Source organism: Anoplophora glabripennis, unplaced genomic scaffold (assembly GCF_000390285.2).
Source record: "Anoplophora glabripennis isolate ALB-LARVAE unplaced genomic scaffold, Agla_2.0 scaffold61, whole genome shotgun sequence".
Taxonomy (NCBI): Eukaryota; Metazoa; Arthropoda; class Insecta; order Coleoptera; family Cerambycidae; genus Anoplophora; species Anoplophora glabripennis.
Window position 1 is genome coordinate 1,117,345 of NW_019416237.1, and position 19,439 is coordinate 1,136,783.

The 19,439-nt window shown below is 31.0% G+C and overlaps 2 protein-coding genes and 1 long non-coding RNA gene across 6 annotated transcripts in view; 2 read left to right on the top strand and 1 right to left on the bottom strand.

Moving 5' to 3' along the window:
• The window catches only part of LOC108917730 (cyclin-T2), a 21,541-nt gene extending 9,762 nt beyond the window's left edge, over nucleotides 1-11,779 (top strand). The window contains exons 6-8 of one of the 3 annotated variants that reach the window (XR_001964807.1): nucleotides 462-2,383; nucleotides 9,870-10,103; nucleotides 10,444-10,534. Coding sequence is in view for 2 of the 3 variants with exons in the window: in XM_023455670.1 (XP_023311438.1) it covers nucleotides 462-2,731 (2,270 nt within the window). In the remaining variant the exon portion in view is untranslated. Of the gene's footprint in view, nucleotides 1-461; nucleotides 4,336-9,869; nucleotides 10,104-10,443 lie in introns of those variants that run through there. The other 2 variants (XM_018724472.1, XM_023455670.1) reach the window with 2 other exon arrangements.
• LOC108917732 lies at nucleotides 7,185-13,374 on the bottom strand. The gene is made up of 2 exons (XR_001964808.1): nucleotides 13,286-13,374; nucleotides 7,185-10,520 (listed from the first exon to the last, which is right to left on the bottom strand). It is a non-coding gene; the product is annotated as an uncharacterized LOC108917732 (long non-coding RNA).
• Nucleotides 13,375-13,609: 235 nt separating this feature from the next.
• On the top strand, nucleotides 13,610-19,011 carry LOC108917712 (dymeclin). 2 transcript variants are annotated; one of them, XM_018724449.1, is made up of 8 exons: nucleotides 13,610-13,749; nucleotides 13,801-13,947; nucleotides 14,026-14,438; nucleotides 14,542-14,739; nucleotides 15,087-15,268; nucleotides 17,778-17,903; nucleotides 18,043-18,669; nucleotides 18,722-19,011. In XM_018724449.1, exons 1-8 carry the CDS (start codon nucleotides 13,610-13,612, stop codon nucleotides 18,863-18,865), a joined length of 1,977 nt encoding a protein of 658 aa, XP_018579965.1. In that variant the 3' UTR covers nucleotides 18,866-19,011. The 2 variants fall into 2 exon arrangements, with proteins under 2 accessions (XP_018579965.1, XP_018579966.1); XM_018724450.2 differs by having other exon boundaries at nucleotides 14,029-14,438; nucleotides 18,722-18,865.
• The last annotated feature ends 428 nt before the right edge of the window (nucleotides 19,012-19,439 follow it).

Here is a 19,439-nt window from a genome sequence, read left to right on the forward strand (position 1 = left end):
TTTTTTTCTGTATTAAATAAAGACATTTATTATTATTATTATTATTATTATTTATGTAAACTTTACATTTTTACGAATTACTGATTTCTACCAAAATGGTAAAGCTGTGAAAAAAGTTAAGATGTTATTTCTGTTCAAAATAATATTTGAATTAAAAAACTTACAATTTTGGCTAAAATGTAACTGGCATACCTCAGATCTGTGCGATTGGTTGAGACTTAATTTTGTTAATTTAATTTCGGCGTCTTCAAATGATCATAAAATACAGAGAAGTATTTTTTTAATTAAATCACAAATCAAGGCTTCAAAAGGCAAATATTTGTAAGAGAAAATGTGATTAAATTGAGCCAAAAAAATGCTCCTTCATTATTCACGTGTTCTGTTTTATATACGTGTGTTTGTAATAAAATGTATTTCTTTATGTACACAAATGTAATGTAATCATTTTATTCTCATTTCAGGGCAAAGAAATGATCTCCATAAACATAGATCTTCTAGGCCACACGAGGCTGGTTCCAGCAGTCAGCAACAGAGGGAGCGAGAATATAAAGAAAGGAAGGAACGTGAAAGGCTGGCTGCGCAGCAGAAGGCCTTAATGGGTGGCCAATCTAAGATTCCTCACGGACACCATCGTCCTCCAGTTGATCCCAAATTAAAGCCACATGCAAGACCACAATCTATGGGAAGCTATCAACCCAGCAATCGTGCCGAACCCAGAGATATTCTGAGAGAGACATCGAGAGATTCACCATTTGGACTGCCCAACAAAGATTATAGAGATCAGTCACGGGATCACGGAAGGGATTCCACTTCCAAAGATCCCCAGGTGGCACGTAGTGATACGCGCGGTGATAAAGATGTGCAGAAAAGAGATTATCTTCTTAAACCAAATGTACAGACTGACATGAACAGTTTAAACAATTACCCCGATTCGCGATTAAGTGCTGAGAAACAACGAATCGACCTGGCTAACAGGTCTCGAGTGGATCCCCAGAAAGTGTCATCCACCAAACACGATTCAATGCGTAAACATGAAGAATCCAAGCCTTACCTTAAATCTGAAACCGATAATATTAAAAAACACTTAAGTGCCAGTGCGTACGATAAAAGTAACGTTTACTTAATGAATAAATCGCTAACCTCTACCTCGCAAAAAATCAAGTCGCCTTTCCATGTAGATGCCTCAAAATCCGTCCCCAAACAAAACAAGAATGAAATAATTACTCATTCTAAACCCCAACACTATAATGGAAGTAGCAATGACAGTTCATACAATCTTCCTGTAATAACAAACGATAAGATTAAAACGGATCCCGTATATGTAAAAGAAGAGATCCCAACTCCTTCCGTCATCAAAAGACCCAGTTTATTTTCACCAGAAAGTACCCCACCACATAAGAAAGCTATCAAATCATCTCCAACTTCTCTGAAGAATGTTAATGAAATTTCTACACCTCTATCTCCCTTAACTTCTCCTGTGAATAAAAGAAGCAGAAATTATTCGAGCAGTTCAGAACCAGAACTAAGACCCGTTATGAAAAAAATAGACCAGGTCCAAGGTTTTGAAAATCTCGTACGAGACAACACAATCGGCATGGATAAAATTCATCATATGCCTGACGTAGTAACTCCTCTGTCTGACGTGAAGAAGGAGTACAATGAAGTTCACGTTCCTGAAGCTTACAGCAATGATATGAAACCACCGGATATCATTCCACTATTACCTACAGAAAACGCCAATATGTCTACACTTGTGAACGGTTTAGAGACAAATCCTACTTTGATCAGTCATTTATTAAAGGAGGCCCCTTCGGTACCTCACTTACCCGTGGTTGCTGCTTCGGAAACTACTGCCCAGCCAGTCGTTCAGCCACAAGTTCAGACAGAGGTTAAGGAAAAAGAGCACCATCATCACAAAAGTAAAAAGAAGAATAAAGAGAAACACAAGCATAAAGACAAAGACAGGAATAGGGAGGAAAAGAAAAAGAAACACAAAGACAAGGACCGTGAAAAACACAAGCACAAAGACAAACAAGAAATTCCCCAACCAGTCGCTGCGGAACCCATCAAAATTAAGATCCACAAAGACAAAATCCAACCTTTACCGGAGAGTTCGACGCAAGGTCCCAGCATCGGGCTGAAGATAAAAATCCCCAAGGACAAAATTAAGACTGAAAGCATCAGCGAACTGTCCCAGCCTCCGCCAAGTGGCGGGCTAAAGATTAAAATTCCTAAAGAAAAGATCAATTGTGGGGCGTCAGTCGATAGCAACAGTAAAAAACGCGATCGGGACCACAGTTCGCCCCCAGATGCACCGCCGAATAAAGTGGCCAAGGGGAGTCACAAGGACTCCAAACAGAACGGCAAGCATTCTTATAACAAGGTAAGCAACTATCAGAATAACGTTAACCCCCGCCCTCCTCCTCCATACCCTGTCAACATGCCACCGAATCGCGCGCCTTCGAGGCAGTTGTATCCCCAACCACAACATAATCCAATGTATTATTACCAACAACTGCCGCCGCCTAGTTTACCGGACATGAGCGTACCGCCACCGCCATTCTTGTTTTCCGAAGGGGCATCAATGTATAGTCGGTACTTCCACCAAGGGTACATGTACCCTTCTGAGATGTACCAGCAACAACTACCACTGCCACACACCACCAATGCCAATCCACCGTTACCCAAGGATGCGCCTCCATATGTACCCCCACCTCCTCCACCTGAGTAGTGCAACGATTCGACTGATTTTAATTTGTGGCTCAAAATATATATAAATTAAGCGTATTAACTCCTTCATACACATTAAGTTTTTAGATATTAATTCGTAGTTTTCTATACAGATAAATAACTAAATCAATTGAAAAACAATTATAATAGTACATATACAGTGTGGCCCATTAAAAACCATTGCACCCCTCTAAAAATTTTTTTGGCACATGCAAGTGGAATAAATTTGATTTTTACATGTACATGTTTACCAATTACGATAAGTCACTCGTATGAAATCACAAAAATTTTGAAATTCCATATTATTTACCGTTTGTACGAGCAGTATCAGTAATTCCATAATTTTTCATTTCCAATTCTGATGCCTCTTAGATGTGACACTGAATAAGCCGCTATAAGCCAGAATTTTTTATAATGAAATTCGCTTCGCTAATTTTCTAAAAAATTTGTTCTAAAATAAAAATTGCAGTAGGCCATAGACTATGATTTGAATTGTCACAATTGGCTCAGTAAATACATCTAGAAAGAAAGAAAAAAAAAAAAAACAACGAAATGTGTCGACAAATTTTTAGAGGAGTGTTCTTAATGAGCAACCCTGTATTGTGAGATTGCTGATGATTAGGCATATCAAATAAACATTTTTTATCAAACATTGAAAGACAAAAAAAATGGAAATGGGAACTGTATTCTAAAATTATATATAAGATAACTAAAATTATGAAAGTAAATAGTTAAACATAAGATTTATAAACATCTATTGAAATGTTCGCATAGAATTAAAAAAAAAGTTCTCAAAAAATTGAGTTTTATAAATATGAAAAAAGTTTTTATATTCAATTTATAAGTGATAATATCTAGTGGAAACCTAAGTTTAAAATTACAAATAAGTAATTCACTAATGAAAGAAATCAAATTTGTGGCTAACTTCACAAGATGATTACACTTCAGTACTGCAGGAGGAATATTATTGTGCATTTACGAGATGGCATTTTAATTACAGAGGCCGACAAAATTTTACGAAAGTCCAGAACCAGAAACCGCATCTAGTGTACCCGAAGGATTTTGGTGCGCTGATTACGAATCCGAGCTCAGAATTGGTCCATCACCCTAGATTCTCGAAATATTCTAACCTAAAAATGCAAAAATCGCGGTCTTTGCTATATTCGGGGTCAGATTACGTGAATTAATTTTTTTCTAAAATCGCGTTAAACCTTACCCTTCTAAGCCCACTTCGATTTCGTTGCAACATGAAAATAAACAAAATTTATCCAAAAACGAGATATAAGGTACTTATATGTTTCTTGAGTCGCTGAATTTGAAAACACCGGCGGACCTGCTCCATAACCTCAATATTTCAAGATTTTTCTAACCTAAAATTGAATACTATATGCAGCAGATACCTATGTATGCACACTGTTACATTCGGATGCTAAGCTCATGACAGGTTCATCATAATGTGCTAAGTATAACCTACCATACATTAACCTAAATGCGCAATAACCAACGAGGGTTAAACCCACGACAGGTTAACCTAAATGCGCAGTAACCTACGAGCGCTGAACCTTAATACTAAACTTCAATCTATCATGACTCTATGGAAAAAAAGATTTTCAAAAAAATCGAAGTGCGCTTAGAAGGGTAAGAGTGGTACTTTAAATTCTTTAACGCGATTTTAGAAAAAAAATTAATTCACGTAATCTGACACGAAATATAGCGAAAAACTGCGATTTTTGCACTTTTAGGTTAGAATATCTTGAGAACCTAGGGTAACAGACCAATTCTGAGCTCCAATTCGTAATCAGCACATCAAAATCCTTCGGGTGCACTAGGTCCGGTGTCTGGTTCTGAAAATTGTCGACCTGTGTTATTATAATCATATAAAAAATAGATTTGAATTTGATGAAACGAATGGTTTGTTCTCATGATAGCTAAAAAACGTAACAAATTATATAAATAATTAAAATAAAAAAGGAGAATAGTTCATTGCACACAATAAAAAAAAAAGCAACCGGACAATTTTTATTGAACTATTTTCTAAACACATAAGATGCTTAGACAAAACTATGATAATTTTAAAAATTAATTTAGTTGAATCTCAAATATATTGAAGACAAATTGAAAAGTAATTCAGTATATATTAAACATATACATTACGTAACGTAATGTGTATTAAAAACATCATTAGGTTTATCGTTACTCATTTTTTTTAATTGTGATTTATTAAATTAGATTTAAATTTTTAAATTTTTGAAATAGGTTACACAGTAATTTATTGGTATAGAAATATGTATGTAGAATCTTTCTGTAGTCTTATTAATTATTTTAAATTATTACATTGGTTAAATTGTTTTAACAAAAACTAGCCACAAGTTAGAACAGTGAATATTTAATTTGCAATGTATTAATATAATCCACACCACTTTTGTAGAAAATAGTTTAGATTTTTATGCCACTTTAATTATTGTTGTAATAGTACCGTTATTTATTGGTTTAACATTGCCTTGTCAGTCATAGATGATTAATTTGTATATAAGTACTACTATGTCGAGGATTTTTGTACTTTTTTGTTCCAATTAGAAATTAGATACATTCTTTTATTTTTTTACATGTTCTTTATATAGTTAGAATATGTTATTTTCAAATTTTTTATTTATCTTGTAGTCATTTTATTTTGTAATACTTTTAAATATAGTTTCAAGCACTTACATTGTAATACTAATTAGTATTGCCTTAACACACTCTACTTGCTTGCTTGAAGCATCTTTTTCGTAATTAATTGCAAGTACCAAAGTTCTTCTTGCATGTAGTTTCCTTTTTTCTCTATTTCTATCAGCACGAAACCAGTAGAAATTTAATTTATTGCGTGATATATTTAAATTGCCTTAATTACTTATACAAAAAATATAATTATTACATTTTTCCTGTGGGGGTTCTAAGCGTGTATAATTTTAAAAAAAGACTGAATAAAAAAATACTTACTAATTAGTTATTATCTTACATAATTTAATTACCTAAAATAATACCAAACAAATTTCTGAAAGCAGACTTATTTAAAAAATTCTTGTATTAAAATCCGCAGGTACAATTTTTTATACAGAAAGATTAAAAAAAAAATGATTCATACAAATCGATGTTTTATACAGCGTGATTTATTTGAACATGGCAAGAATAAGATGGATGGATATTCCCACTGAGAAATATTTATATGCGAAAAGAAATGCAAGAAAATAAAATAATACATACAGGAGATACCCTATGAATGTACTGAACCTCTTTTGCAAAAGATTATATGTAATCGGCACTCTTAATAAAAGTGTTCGAACGTTTTCCCGTTACATTTGAGATATAGTTCGCCAAATAAAATGTCAGTAAATTATATTATCATAAAAATCCTATTGTACAACCTCTCCCAAAGATTTATGTTCGCGTTGTGCTTGAAGTGGTCAGAAAGCTTGAGAATTTTCTTGGTACCAAACATGACCCTATACTTAGTGGTCGAAAGTATAGAGAGTGACACCATAAAGTGTATAAAATGATGTATGCACATCGATAGGATCTATAACTGTCTATAGACTGAGTTATACTGAACGTCCATCTATTTTCTATCTCTGTCTATCGCACTTATTACGGATAGGGAAATGCTTTTTTTTTAGTGGGTGTAAACGGACTTACGTAGTATTTGATTTAAATGTCGTTAGAAACACCATAGCGTAGGCGGAACAAAATACAACCGGGACGTTTTAAAATGTAGTAATAATTAAAATGGATTAAAGTGCCGGTTGTAGCAAACTGTCTGTTCATAAAAGTAGTAGATGTAATGTTTTATTAACTTTTTTCCATATTTTCTATATCTTGTTGCCTTTTACGCAGACATGCCTATGGATTTTAAATCCCTGCATGCTTCATCCTCCTTACTAGTCCAAGAGCTAGCGATGAGTCAGTCTCTATAATTTCGACTGCGAGGTATAATATTAAAAATTTCTCCCCTTATAAAAACGGCCTTGTCCGTTCAAAGAATATTTCATAAACTCGGGACCTTGTCAGGTACACTCTAAAAACCCTTCACAAAATCCAGTGTAATATAACATCTGCAGTTTCTATCACTTGAATGAAAACGATATATTTGCCGTATCTGTAAATTCAACCACTTTCGATTTCGTACATATCTACCACCCCTATACAATGCATTCACATTTTCGTATACAGCACCATATATAATTTATACCACAATGTTCTTCAGTAGTAAAAGTTACCTTTGTACAGTTTTGCATCACAATCTTAACTAACACATCTATGCTTAAAGTACCTACACTTAAGGGGTGACACTACAATCTTTCTTCATCAACTAATTATCGAATAGTACTCGACATTAAAAAAAAATTGATTTAGTGAGCTCAGACTAAGACTAATCTACCTTTAAAGTATTGATAGGTTTTAATAAATCACCCTGTATATTAGAAAAAAATCAAAATGAATACTGTATATTTTCATTATTTACATGTACTTGAAATAAATTTGAGGCTCCTCCATATTTTCTTGATCGTAATACAGTACATTTTCTTCAGGTATTTACATCAGCAAAGCTACTCTTAATAGTTATTTACTTACGCTTTTTAAAACATCTACTTACTAAATGCCTAACAAGGATTTATATATAATTTACTCTGTATTTTGATCTATATACAGGGTTATTCACATAACATTCTAGCTGCTTTATCTTTGTAGCTAGGAAAAAATTGTACATTCAAAGTCACTATTAAGAAAATATATCTTATTTCTAGAGAAAGGATACTTGAATCCTATAAAATCAGAATCTGACAAATCCGTTAATCTGTTATTTGTGGGAAAATGGAGAAAAACTGTTTCAGTATGTTACTGACAAGACAGACTTGCAAATTACTGACTAATGATATTAGAATACAGTAAAATTTTGGTAAAAAGTGGATTTGTTGGATTTTGATTTTAGAGGATTCACTTATTCTAAGCATTTTATATAATATTACCTCATTAATAATACTAACTTTCTTCAATATTTTCTCCCTTAAATCATATAAATTATGTCTTTTTTTGTTTACTTTATCGTTCATCACTTTTTTTTTCATAATCAAATACTTAAAAATCTATTTAGTAAATTTAGCAATAGAAAAGCTTAAATATGTACTAGTTCCATGACATCAGTAAATAAACCAAAATAATGTGCAAATATATGTAATACATTTATCACTGTAATTTGAAAACGGAAATGATCTAAAAAAGTGACAAACATACAGGGTATTTTATTAAAGCAAAAAAAAAATTAGTTTATATCATCGAAATGCAACAGTCAATTCTTTTTTTATACTGGGTGTCCCAGACCACCCGTCCACCTCTTCTAAAATCCAAAGTACGTGGTTATGTGAAAATGGTTCAGATGATGAAAGTTACTGGCATCTATGAGGCATATATTATCGTGACCTTGAAGGTCATTTTCAAGGCCAACTTAGTTTTTTTAATTGAAAACCCTTATTTTCAACCCTGGATTTGGAAAGAGCGGAAAATTCTACGTTCAGATGATGTTTCATGTGTGGGGTCCATTTGACCCCCCAAGGTCACGTGGTCAATTTTTTTTTCAATTACAATTAATGTGTAACAACATAATGACATAATAACATTAAGTTATTTCAATGTTAATAAAGCAAACCTGTTTTTTATGTAATACCATTGAAATAGTACCTAGATACAAAAAGAAACCATAAACAAAATTGACCTTCATGTGACCTTGGGGGGTTAAATGGACCCTACACATGATACATCATCTGAACGTAGAATTTTCCGCTCTTTCTGAATCCAGGATTGAAAATAAGGATTTCCATTTAAAAAAAACTAAGTTGACCTTGAAAGTCTTTTTTTTTTTTTTTTAATATGTGCCATTTGAAAACCAGTAACTTTCATCTGAACCATTTTCCACATAATCATGTACTTTGGATTTTAGAAGGGGTGGACGGATGGTCTGGGACACCCCATATAATTCTTCGAAATTACAGAAAATTTCCTAAAGCTGTAGTCTTTACCACTTTTACTATATAGAAAAGTAAAAAAGATATAGCGGGTAGATTGTTATGTGAGTAGCACTGTACTGAAATTTACCGATTATAAAAAATGTCAGTGTAAATTAATACCCTCCAGTTCATCATAAAAGCTTAAAATTGTGTTTTATATCAAAAAGACGTATGTAATATTTTATATACGGACTGTTTAGGGAAAAGGTGCCACAAATTCAGAGACCGATAGGACCTCAAAAAATAAGAATTTCTGCTATGAACCACAGGTCCATCGTCTTTAGCTTTTGATATTTAAAAATTATTTTTTATAATTAAATTTAAGCCAGACAAAAAACAATATAATGCATTGAAATTGATACAGATAAGTTTTTAAGGTTGCTAAATATGTCATTATAGTCAGTTTATCCAGTGACATTTCATGAAAACTTTTTTGACATTAGGTTTTCTACTAAATCGTATGTCATAATATATAATTTCATTTTACATCAAAACAGTACTCTAGTTGAAATAGTTGAAAATGGATGTTTCTCAAAGAACCAGTTTCTATTCCTTAATATACAGGGTCGTCAGAGACGTACTTCAAGGTTAGCTTTCTAGGGTAGAAATAAACTGATTTAAATTAAGTTACATTTAAGTTACCTTAATTCTAACTTTCCTTGCTTCAAAAGTTGCCAGCTTCAAAATATTGTTTATTTCTTATTAATACTTACTAACATAACTTTTTAAAGAAATAAAATTATGCAAAGGTAACCTGATCTAAATTGGTTTATTTTCATCTAAGGAAGCTACTTTTGAAGTGTGGTCCATTCATTTCAACTCTTTGTATATTACGGAGTAGAAGCTTTGGACTTTGAAACAATGAATTGGATTTTTTTTCTGAAAAAATGTATTTTCAGCGATTTCAACAAAAAGTACCTTTTCTATGTAAACAGAAATTTTTTCAAAAACAAAAGTTAAGCTTATGGTCCATAAAAAATCTTATTTCTTGATGTTCTATCGGCTTTTGAATTTGTGGTACCTTTTTCAAAAACACCCTGTATATTTAAAACCTTTACTGAAGGCTTTAATTTGTTGCAAATATTTGTTTTTACTTTTCAGATACAATTTTTGTAGAAAATCCGAATAACCGATATTGTTTTTTTAATGTAAATAAAAAAACACTGGCTATTTCATAACACTTAAACATATTTCATGTCCTCTAGTATTGAAAGGAAATGAAAAATGTTTTAAATGTAAATTCAGGGATTGGAAGTTACAAATTATTAATCAAATGTTGGATTTTGTAATTGTGTTGATATGTAACGAAAATAATACAATTCGTCTTCTAATCAGGTAATAACATATTTTATAATAATATACTGATACTAATTAATAAAATCACATATCAAAAATAAATGCCTGCGAAAACTGAGAAATATTGACATTTCTATTATAAACAGTGATTATTAATGAAATTAGAAATATTTTTTTTTTTACATCCATCCTAGGTGCTAAAATTGCCAATTAACTACAATAAATTTCTTAATTCATGCAAAATAATTTAGTGCATGTCCTTTTTTATAAAACTAAAATCATTTAACTAATATAAATCTAACGTTCATCAGTGCTTATAATATGACATGTAGTATTTTGGACCTGGGCGGTCTGTTTTATGGTGTTTGGTGCTTTGCAGGTGGCGCAACTGGGTGATGGCGATGCATCCATGCACAGGTTGGCCGAATCTAAGTATACCAACAAGAGCTCGTCCTCCTAGTTAAAACAACAAACGTCGATATATTACGTATAAAAAAATCTGGTAAAGAATCTAGTTAAAGCAATAGCAATTAGGATATTTGATAAATAGATATGATTATTTATAATGGCTCTATGCAATGCATTACACAATATTGTGGAATTTATAAATTGTTGTGTATAAAGTATAATACGGGTATTTATTTATTTCATTTTCCTTTAGGAGGTTCAGGTCTCATATTTTTTTGCACTGGAGCCATTATTTCTTTTAATAGAACTTTATAAATTAGATATCTGGGAAAAACACTTTAAATTTTGTTCTTTATTCAATAAACTAACATGATTCGGTATGACCTGTTATATTTAGATAATGCCAACTTGAAATTTTGCTTGGTTGGTGATATACCTCTATAAATATATTGCTTTCACTTACATATGATGTCACAGATTATCTCGAGCCTATTGACTGTCTTTTGTTCAAAGAAATCGAAATAATTTTTTGAGGTTATATGTGATAATGTATGCAAAGTGATCCATTGTGAAACATTAATCATCTGTTGGTAATGTAACGAACATCATCTTCATATTAATATATTACTGTTGTGTGATGTGTCTGTAAATGTTTTCTTCTGCTTTGTTTGTCATTCTATCGCTTACTTTATAATTTGATAAAGAATAAAATTTAAAAGTTTAAATTTTTTTAGTTTGTATTTTTTTAGTGCTAAAGTTTCTCTTATTATTTTCGTGATCCAAAGGACTGAAATCTGAAATGATGTTTTGGATCGACACTTGTATACTAATAATATTTCCTAAGAAGATGCATAAATGTAGAAATAATGTAAATATTTTACTCACTAGTTATTTATAATAATTTTTGTGATTAACTAAATGAAAATAGTTAGGTAGTTTAGATATGAAATTAAAAACTGCAATAGATAATTCCTTATGTGCATGTAAACAAAAAAAAAAGTATATAATTTTTTTGAAATTTAAAATATAAATCGAATAAAAAATCATGAGTGTGTTAGGTGCATTTCTTATTTGAATTAAGAGTTTCTCAAAATGAAAGATGTTTCAAAGCAATTGAGGTACTTTTGGTACAATTTACATATTGGTACGTATGTATGTATACGATGTACCATTCTCGTGAATGTATTTTCTACAGTAGTGTTGCTATGCTGGGCATAGCAATCGCGGTTCTGTTTCTTTTATATTTATCTTCATTTTGAGAAATTTATTTTATGTTTATATTAAAAAAATTTATAAATCATGTTTAATTTAGTTTATTACACGTTTAAAATTAAATGTATAGATTTTTTCATACAAAAAAGTGTAGTGAAGTTGCACTTTTTTTATTTATTTTAAACAATATGCTAGATATTGCTTTTATTTCAGTAAATATAATTTTGCTGTACAGAAAATTATAACATAACTAAGCATACATATTAAAAAATACTGTATAAATAAAAATATTTGGAATGTTTTATTTTCTCGGGTTAGGCAATTTTAAAATGGGAAAAAACTAAAATTTATTTGTTAATTTTAGAATTAATATTACTTTAAAATTTAATGTATTTTATATATATATTTTTTTTGTATCATGTATTACACGTTTACTGCCAAGGTAAATCTGCTGTGTAAAAAGCTGATAGATTTTGTACATATATTTTATACTTGTTATATATTTCGTTGTAACCTTCGTTTATAAATATATTTATAACAAAACAAATATATTTGTATATTTAGTTTAAATCCTGTTTTTCACAACACCTTTCTATGTGATCACATCATTAGGTGGTGAACGTGTCTTTTATTATTATTGAATTTAATAATGGAGAATGATTATTATAATATCAGTGTCAATAAACTTTTTTTATTTGAATTCTTTTTTCACTTTTCTCCTAATCCAAATAATCTAAATAGTATATAGTAAGTTTTCTTTTATTAGCATATATTAATGCATTAAAATAAGGCACTTGATTTTGAATAAAATTTTATTACACATAAATACACTGTTTGTCATTGGAATCTTGCAAACCAGTCGACTCAATTATAAAAAAATATGCACAGCTAGTACCTAGGTATTGAATGATGCTTTTAGTTTTTTTTTGTAACAAATTGCTGAAAATGTAGTTTTATGAAAATAAATTTTTGGCTTATTAAATAACTTTATAGCAAAAGCTGTATGTGCCAATGATATGGTACACATTCATGAGAATAAAAATATTAAAATTTAATGTAGCCAATAAAAAAAAATTGCTGTATATCAAAATCTATCTATTTTAATTCTATTAGTTGCAGAGGTACAGAAAAAAAAACAACTAATTCAAAAATTCTTGTTACACAAATTTTTTTAATTTTAACTAAATATAGGTATACGTCACCGTTTTCGCGATCCCTATGTTGAGCACGATTATAAATTGAATCACCCTATATTATTCTTATTAATTTTCAAGTTATATAGAAGGTGTAAGTACAAAGAATTAAATAACATTATTCAATGCTGTCTTCCGATGTATTTGTAGTTGCCAGTTTCTATTCTATACAAAAATTTACATACATATTGGAAAATGTATCAAATTCCATGAACACAAATCAAGCCCAGTTTATTTAGGTATTGGAATTCATTTTTTTAAAAGAATAAAAATACAGACAAAAAAGATAAATGCAGATGTAACTGCTACTATAATATTTGAACAATTTGAATTATTCAAAATTATTAACTGTTTAATTAAATAATATGCAAATATTTTTATAATAAATACAGGATAGTTATATTTTACCTGTAATTTATGTTTTTTTTATGAAATGATTACATTATTATAGTTTGCAACACGAATGTTTACACCAATAATGTTTACGTTTACATCACACCATAACACCATATACATTTATGACATAGACATATGCATATGTTATGTTGGCTATCCTGTATGTTAAATGATGTTGATGTATATTCATATTTGTATATTTAAAGTTGGTAGTAACGTTTATCTATCTTTTGAGATTTTACTGACGTGTACAGGTTATGTGGAATATTTTTGTTTTAATACCTAGTAATGATGTTAAATTTTTAATTTAGTACACAAATTAATTTTTTAAGAGTAATGGGTACTGCAGTTAGTAGAAATTTAGATATATCTTCCAATGAATATTGTCTAAAATTTGCCGGAAAAGAAACCATAATTCCAAATGATCCCTTTTGGAATAGATTTTTAGCTTTCAATATTACACCTCCAACAACTACGTAAGTCCAATATAAAATAAAAATATCAGTAATAAAGGTATTGTATTTTAGAAATGATCAACTTGCTCTCGAGTCAAGACTGGAGCCTATTTGCCAGGAATTTCTAAAAAACAATTTGCATTCAGGGAATCTTGGTTCTATTATTCATCTATTTTTAATAAAATCGACAGAACTATTATCTGCAACCAATACTGATGCGTAAGTTTTAACTAAACATTTTTACTATATAGCACAAGACACTTGTTAATAACATATTTACTTAGTTATTTTTTTTAGTAGACTCTTCAACTGGCAACTATTTAATACCTTGTTTACAATAAGATGTGCGCTAAAATTTCTATCAGAGACTACAACTGAAGAGCAATTAATAGAACATATCGAATTTAAAGGCAGTGGAAACACATTTGAATCATTTGTCGGTGCTCTTGTGGGCATTATTGTTGATGTCCCAATCAACAATCAAACGTATTTAATCCATTTAGAAGCAGTGACTTGTTTATTGGTGTTTTTATCTATACAAATCCATTCTGGCAGAAGGTCTGACCAGAGCAATGTTTACCGTGTTATTATGAAAGGCAAACATGTTATTCATGCACCGGTCTTGATTAGAAGTCTTTTAACAAATTTTATCAATCAAGAAAAGTTACCTCCTGGATATGGGGGAGGCCATGGGCACAGTATTGTATTAGGTACATATTAACAGTATAAATTCACCAAATTTAAAAATGAGGATCGATTGTACCGTTCTTATCTGTCCCAAGTAATATGATAAATAATTATTAATATTTTTAGGTTTAGCATCTGATTTGTGGTCGATTTTAACTTTCAGTAGGAAATCATCTGAAGAATTAACTGTTCCCGACCAAAATGACTTCCAACTAACGCCACTGGCTACACAGAGTTTATTACTAATTTTAGTTTTGGTCCACCATTGGACTACCCAGTCAAATCCATACAGAAGTTCTTTATTTTCCTGTTTAAACAGTCTAGGTATTATAATAAATTAATTAATTACAATTTTAAATTGTACAGGGTGTTCTCAAGATTGAGTAATTTTTCTGTTTCTGTAAATTTGTGCATTGTTTAAAAAACAAAAAATACTATCACACAATGTTCAGACTAGCCTTTTGCGGTAAATTGGTAAATGGACATGCTGGGAGTAACGATTTTTTATTTATTACTATCTTGATTATTTTCCTCTGCATCTTGTTTAAAAAATGTCTGAACTGTGAGAACACTAGTTACAGCAATAAATTAGTTATTTTGTAGATAATTGAAAAAACCTTAATGTGATTTAATACAATGGAGGGACTCTAATACTATTATTTTTATTTCAGACAATAGTCCAGTACCACCTTCAAATGCGTCTTCTTTATTTAAGGTAGATTTTAATGCCCTGTACCTAACATTATGTAAAAAGGCATCTGGGGATGCCGCTACTTTACTTTTATATTTATTGTTACATCGAAATTCTACATTTAAGAGGCATCTTCTTAGTCGAATGGATTTAGAGCAACTAGTAAGTGTAATTATTATTTCTCAAGAGTAATAAATTATTTAAATTCGAAAAACTTATAGAAACTTGGCTGTAACTTTGTTGAATATTCTCCGTATCTGTAACATATTTTCAATTCACTTTGTGTATTGGATGATTCAGAACATCCAAAAAAAAAATCAAAAAGGGCAGTTCAAAAATGATTTACACTTCTGCATGGCACTGGAAACTGGTCCACTGTCCACCTGACATCTCACAATGCGACCAGCATGGTGGCAAAGTATGATAAAAACGGACAAAAACTTTCGCAAGGAAAGAAATAAATAGAATTAATAAAATTAGTTTGTGGTTTTTAAATAATAAAATACCTGATGTTACAACTTTTCAAAATTTTATGCACCGACGTGTAAACACAAATGTTGTCTTGCTTCAACAAAATTAAAACGATATCCATGAACTCCAAGTTGCTATACACGCAAGCCATTTTTGACACTAACTACTAAAAAACTATTGTAAACACAACCACAGTAAACACTATTGCAACGACGATTGTAAAATGGGATTTCAGTATTCGGAGTAGCTGAGGCCACATGGCTCCACGCGTATTGCGCTAGAGACTACAGTTGTCCAGCTATGTAATGGTTGAATGTATTACAACTTCAATAATTTTACAATTTTTTTTTTTACGATATCGACACAATTTCTCACACCGCATCTATTCCCAAATTTTTTTGGATCAGTTATGAATCACCCTTTATGTATGTAAAACTGTCACAGATTCTTGGGGTCGAAATAAGGTGATTTAACTAAATTTACCTAGGTTTAAAGTTGCTTCATTTGCCACTAAAGTTTTAAATTTTAGATTTTTCCAAATAACTGAAATGTTTTGCCAATCAAAATGATATTTAGATACTAATTCTTGTGTGTAGGTGTCACAATTGACAGCAATAATTACATTATAGAAATGGAAAAAATACTCCCACTCATATTTTTACAGAAAGTAAAAAAATAAAAAAATTAAGTCGACTTCAGTTCTCATTTTATCACCCGAACAGTTTTGTTATAAATTCATTATTTTGTATGAGATGAGAGATTTTTTTGTAGTAAATGTGAGATGTGAAAATAGTGATTAAATTTAGATAACCATAAAGTTATCTGTATCAAAAATGCATTAATAATGAATTAAGCAAAAACGTTGGAAAATACAATATTTACAGGAGAAAAAAATTGAAAAATGTCATGTATAACAAAATATGTACTGAAGTCCCTAGATTATTCCAATTTTGTCCCAAAATATGGGTTTAACAAAAGCCACTTTTATGTTTGTTTGCAAATATTCTACTGGATATTAATTACCTACATTTTTGTAATATGTAGCTACTCTTTATAGCAAAAGACTATCCAAATTTAATCCTGTACCATTTTAAATTATGAAATAATTATTACGTTCACATTATTGACCAATACGAAAAAATTCACTCCAGTGAATTAATAAAAGTTTGAACAATATTTCAGTTTTTCTTTTAACCTACGTTTTAAATTACATTTTTTACATCCTATACAAATATAATGAAAATTCAGTTATATTTCAAGGTTGGTAACAAGGAATTTGTCCTAAAAATAGCGATTATTGCAGTACTTTATCAATCTAGGAACTTTTAATATACAGGGTGATTCACAACTTATCCAAAAAAATTTGGGAATAGATGTGGCATGAGAAATTGAGTCAATATCGTAAAAAAAAAATTTTTTAAATCCTTATAGTTTCCGAGAAAAAAATTATTGAAGTTGTACTACTTTCAAACGCTACATCGTTGGACAACTGTAGTCTCTAGCATCATTCGTAATACGCGTAAAAGCCACGTAGCGTCAGCGACTCCCAGTACAGTCATCGTTGCAGTAGTGTTTACAATAGCTTTTTAGTACCCAATTAGTGTCCAAAATGGCTCGTGTATAGCAACTTAGAGTTGATATATATCGTTTTAATTCATGGTGAAGCAAGACAACATTTGTATTATTGTGAAACATTTGTGTTATGGTGAAGCAGGACAACATTTGTGTTAGTTCTTAGAAACGTAGTAAGACAGGACCAAATGTGTTTATACGTCGGTGGACAAAATTTTGAACAGTTGTTGTAACATCAGGTATGTCAAATTATTTTATTAATGAAAACCACAAATTATTTTATTAATTAATAATAACAATAGCGGCAAAAGCAGTTGAATTTGCTGATATAAAATAGGTGCTATAAAATTCTATTTATTCCTTTCCTTGCGAAATTCTTTCAAGTTGTTGTCCGTTTTTATCACTGCCGCCGTAACGGTCACATTGTACGAGGTCAGGTTTTACAGTGGACCATTTTCCAGTGCCGTGCAGAAGTGTATTTTTAAATTATTTTCAAACTGCCCTTTTTGATTTTTTCTTTACAAAATTGTATTTGTAAGAGTCCCCTGTACATCCAGAATTTTTTTTTTTTAGTAGGCTGAATCACCCTGTATATTTGTCATTATTAATTTCCTTTATATATTTTCAGATCATACCAATTTTAAAAACCCTGTACAATGCCCCAAATAGTAATTCCCATCATATTTACATGTCGTTAATAATTCTGCTCATATTAAGTGAAGACGATTCATTCAATAAAATGGTACACGAAACGGTAAGTTATTTTTAAAATTCGTCAAGTAATATTTAAAAACGCACAGTGCACTCTCGTATGAAAAAAAATTATATAATTTTTTTGATGATGAATTTTGTCAAATTTGGCAATGACTTTTTTCACAATGCACATTTTTTAGAAATTAAAAAATATAACGTGGTACACAGAAAGAGCGTTGACTGAGATATCACTAGGAGGACTTCTGATTTTGGTTGTTATAAGGACAGTGCAATACAATATGTTGAAAATGAGAGACAAGTATCTTCATACAAACTGTCTGGCTGCCCTGGCCAATATGTCGGCACAGTTTAGAGAGTTACATCCTTATGTTAGTCAGCGTCTCGTTTCATTATTTGAAACCCTGGCAAAGAAATACCTGAGGCTGGTGAAAAGACTGAAAACTGAGAAAAGCCAAAAAGCAAAGGAGGTAGCAATAACGGTAAATCAAGATTTTACAGACATGGAACAGGACTTGTCGGTGCTCGAAGAAGTCCTCAGGATGGTCTTGGAAATTCTAAACTCCTGCCTGTCGACACAACTAACAAATAACCCAAACTTAATTTACACCTTGCTTTACAATAGACACATGTTCGAGTCTTTCAAGGATAATGTCGTTTTCCATGACATAATCTTTAATATCAACATTATTATTAAGTACTTTTCACAGTTATTGACTGATAAATCGCAGCAGTATGAAGTCGACGCTCATCAAGTCTTACTTGTCATACAGCAGGGTGCTAAAAATTGGCCTAAAGACAAGTTAACGGTAAGAACACTCACACTACCTAACACCGATTGCTATAAAATTATGTTTGCAGAAATTTCCCGATCTAAAATTTAAATATGTCGAAGAAGATCAGCCCGAAGATTTTTTTATTCCATATGTATGGGCATTAGTTAGTCAACAATCTGTATTACATTGGACAAATGATACTTCGCCAATTTTATCCGCAGTTTGCTAGTAATCAATACATTACTGACAATATCTGTAAAATGTATATAATTAGATATTTTATTTTATGTACCTTAATATCCTAAAATATTTCTGTTAATGTTGTTGATTACCTTTTATAAGAATAATAACTTAATATATTTGTTAGTATAAATATATCTTATTTGGCATTACCTTCAGCAAACCCGCAGCAATCGTCCAGTGCCACAGGGGCCTGTGTTGATTTAAATAATTTCTGGGTCAGTTGTCATCAGTTTAGTTACACTCCTTAATTTTTTGAAAGATGTACTGTCTTCAGAAGAAACGGCTTCTAATAGGGGGGTCTGCCCCCACAGAGCCTTGTCCGAGAATAACAAGGGCTGGTCAAAGTTTCGTAGATAAAGAAGTGAGAGGTTATTGTGTAACTTGCAGCGACCAGGTATAGAGGCCACAGCACACGGTGGTCAAAAACTATAAGTTCTTGATCTAAATCTATAGTTCTTAGAGTAATCGTCCTATTGCAGGGAAATTTTAGATTCCGGTGTTTTTTATACCCTACAATCCATTGGAGGTAATAATATTAACTATACTCTAGATTTCAACTC

Coding starts and splice junctions, on each gene's coding strand:
- LOC108917712 (XM_018724449.1), top strand. CDS start 13,610: ATGGGTACTGCAGTTAGTAGAAATTTAGATATATCTTCCAATGAATAT. Junction 13,948..14,025: donor TCTGCAACCAATACTGATGC/GTAAGTTTTAAC, acceptor TATTTTTTTTAG/TAGACTCTTCAACTGGCAAC. Junction 15,269..17,777: donor GAATGGATTTAGAGCAACTA/GTAAGTGTAATT, acceptor ATATATTTTCAG/ATCATACCAATTTTAAAAAC.